General features: G+C 38.2%; 1 protein-coding gene across 1 annotated transcript; it reads right to left on the minus strand.

Moving 5' to 3' along the window:
• Positions 1-2,576: 2,576 nt before the first annotated feature.
• Positions 2,577-3,403, minus strand: LOC138855966 (uncharacterized). Its single transcript, XM_070106354.1, has one exon. The coding sequence runs from the start codon at positions 3,371-3,373 to the stop codon at positions 2,765-2,767; it is 609 nt and encodes a 202-aa protein (XP_069962455.1). The 5' UTR covers positions 3,374-3,403; the 3' UTR covers positions 2,577-2,764.
• Between the last annotated feature and the right edge of the window lie 216 nt (positions 3,404-3,619).

Genomic DNA, 3,619 nt, shown 5'->3' on the forward strand with positions numbered 1-3,619 from the left:
TTGAAAGCACCAAGTGGCTTGAGCGCAATGATGAAACGAGATAGAACGATAATAGTGGTCCGACGATAGTGCATTAAAATAGCGCATCCAGCGCTAATTGAGCCCGAAAGAGCAGCACTCCTACCTACTCACCTACAAATATCCATCTTCACACACGAACGTCGAATACTTCATCGGCGCTTAGCTTTTGTTTACATAATCATTCAATGGCATTGCATTCACTCAATTGTAAAGTCATGCATACACGCACATACCATATATACCTAATGAAGAACACACACATCTGCTGAGTCGCTCACACTCACTGAGCCTTACATTGAGTCATACATGAACCCGTATGCTCTTATATACTGATTTCTTGAAGGGCTACGTCTGAATGTAAATATGTAGCAAAGGCTACGTAAAATGTTGCAGATTTATATCAAACGGAGAAAGGATACTAGGTGCTGCTGGTTGCCGCAAAAGGTGCCCATCCAAAACAAATAGTTGCACATTTATACGAATTGCGCATGGAAAGTTTTTTTGTTTGACAAGCGGTATACATATATTAGCATTGTAATTGTTTTCTTCACGTGTGCAGTTTTTGTAACTGTTATTGTTATATATAAAATTTCCTGCGCAATCATACAGTACACCATGTCGGTGGAGCAACACAGAATTTATATGGCGCTTGTATGCAAAAAAACTTCAACTTTGCAACTTTGAAAATAACGAACACTCTACTGTGCATATGCAAAGAGCAATATCTCACTAACATTCAACAAGCATTATATACGAGGTATGTTCAAAGGAAAAAGTGAATTTTGAATTTTTTTGAAAAGTACTTAATTATTCATCAATATCTATTTTGTCCCTTTCAAATGAATCTCCCTCGGATATAATACACTTGTGCCAAAGCTTTTTCCAACCTCGAATCACTTCTGAAATGCGCTTTTCGGTATGGTCATGAGCCCTTTTTTCGATTCTGACTTGATCTCATCAATTGTGGTAAACCACTTTCTATTCATTGGTTTCTTCAGTTTTAGGAATGGAGAGGAAAAAGTCGCATGGAGCCAAATCTGGTGTATACGGTGGTTGAGGCGTGGTTACGGTTTTGTTTTTGACAAAAAACTCTCGAATAAGCATACATGTGTGAGCTGGTGATTATAACAATTTCGAAAAAAACTTCGCTACCACACGTTTTATATGGCATTCGACGATTTTCAAGAACAACTTTTTTCACTGTTTCGATGCTTTCTTCGATTGTTGGGGTGATCGCACCTCCAGAATAATAAGTTATGGGGCTTGAGTCACAGCAGAAAGTATTATAATTTCTATTTCCAACATGCCACTGCGTATAAGTAAATATAATTATGATTATTAATATGTAAAAAATTATAACACAAGATTATACCACAATTTTATTTTCACATCTAACTCACAAAATATCACTATAGCATACAGCTGCCATACAAACTTACCGATCGAAATCAAGTTCTTGTATGAAATACAAAAAGAATATAAAAAGCTTATTAATACAGAAATGTGGCGCAATATATACGCTTAAAATAATGGTAATAGTATTATTAACAACCACATAATTATGACGGGCATTACCAAAGTTAACTTATACTTATAAATCAATTCATTTAGAATATACATAAATGCAAGCAGATAATTAACCGTAAAAACGGAAATAAGTATATTACAACAAACACCTATTATTAGCGGCTAAGTTGATCACCTCAAAGAGTTGGGTGTATTCGCTTATACCTACTGCATACTGTATAAAACTGAATAGAATACCGGTGAATAAAATAAAAACGACAAACGACGCATGTATATAAACATATTTCTATATACACTTTGATGTACTCACTCAGAACCACACAATTCTGCTCATGAGGCAATTTTTATGACACAAGTGGCAGCAATACATACAACGCTGGCGCAATGCTAACAAATTGCTAACAACTAACAACCGCAACAAATTGCCACAACCTGCACAAATGACAGTTAAAATGTTCTCCGATTAAAGTATGACTATGGAAAAATGCTCGCCTAGGATTGTTGAAAATACTTAAAACCTTTGGCGGTGTATCTATGTACGACTGCAGAAAACAGCTGCGAAAATTCTCACGCTTTCGAAGTTAATTCATATTATATTATATAAGAAGTATTTCTGGACTAGGGTACATAAATAATGTTATTTTCATTTGTTAACTTCACTTATTCTTTCACCTTGGGTGCGGTGTTATACTCACTGTTTGTCACAATTGTACTACTTTTAGTAAAAAACTCTTTATTTAATTTTTTTTTAAACTTTAGTATTGTAAAAATATATATTTTTTTTCTTTTGACACTTTATAATATTAAAAAGTTTACGTTCTTAGCTTTAAGGTTTTAAATAATCAATCATACACTTTCAGTTTTTTAAATTCACTTGTACTTCACTTCGATGAAAATCACTCGGCCGGGAACGTTTTGATGTATAACCTTATAGGTCACGGATGAAAGCGAAAAAGAGAGCCATTCTGGTCTGACTGGTCCCTTTTGATCATTCGGGTGGTGGAAAAGACGGTGTTTGCAGTGTGGGTGTATAGTGTAGATGTAGAGTGTGGTTGGTTAATTGTATATGGTTGTGTTGGTGAGTGATATGGTGTGTTGTAGGTGGTGTATGATGTTGCGTTGGTTATGTTGTATTGTATGATGTTGTACGGTGGGTTGTGAGCTTAGTTGTCGCGGGATTAGAAGTCGCATGAACATCCCGGCCCCCCTAGGCGAATTAATTGCCTAGAAGTCTCTGCAACTGTTGCAGAGTGCTCACTACGGCGTTCAATCCGGTTGCCCTTTGCCGCTGGTTGCGATGACCATAGGGTGGTGGAGGTGGCCGCGAGCGTGCCCCTCTGGATGGCTTCGGGCGATGTATTCTTTGGCGCTGGACGGGATTCCCTTGTTGTCTGTGCCGGTGACTGGTCTGCGTGGTGGACGGAGTTGCTCGTCGAGAGAATCGATGGAACAGAGTATGATGCGGTCGTTGGCAATATTGGCACGATCCGTCGGTTATACACTCAAAGGTGGAGTGACTATCTGCCAAGCAAGTCATACAGTGTCCGTGGGCTCTGGCGATCTGTTGGCGTTGAGCGGGCTTCATGCTTTTGAAGATGGTGCACCTCTTCAGGACGTGAGGTCGATGGCATAGACTGCATCGTGGAGGCAGATGCTCATCAAACTGCTCCTCGTTTGCATCCCTGACTGCTGCTGCAGATGATTGGCTGTGTGGTACCGTGGCGCTTTGCATCCTTGGTGCTGCGATGGGTGGACCAGATGCTCTAGGCGCAGCAATTACGGACCTCACAGTCTTGGGAGCGCTGTGTATATCTTCTACGTCCATTTCTATTGGAATAGGAATATATAATATTAAAATATGGTTTGGCTCATAATTTTGAATTATGATATTTGTTACTTGGTTTGAAAAATATATATATATATATATATGTATATGTGACTATATATGTTGTGGTTAATTTTTAATCGCGTTTGTTAGTGTTAGATTTGCATGTACGAATTATAAAACGGTAGTATTTCGAGTTAAACGAATTAATTGTCGGTTTTGATTTTATTTATGCGCTTGTCTTGG

Source organism: Bactrocera oleae, chromosome 3 (genome assembly GCF_042242935.1).
Source record: "Bactrocera oleae isolate idBacOlea1 chromosome 3, idBacOlea1, whole genome shotgun sequence".
In the NCBI taxonomy this organism is placed as follows: Eukaryota; Metazoa; Arthropoda; class Insecta; order Diptera; family Tephritidae; genus Bactrocera; species Bactrocera oleae.

Bases quoted from the DNA above. Each gene is read 5' to 3' on its own strand.
- LOC138855966 (XM_070106354.1), bottom strand. From the start codon at position 3,373: ATGGACGTAGAAGATATACACAGCGCTCCCAAGACTGTGAGGTCCGTA.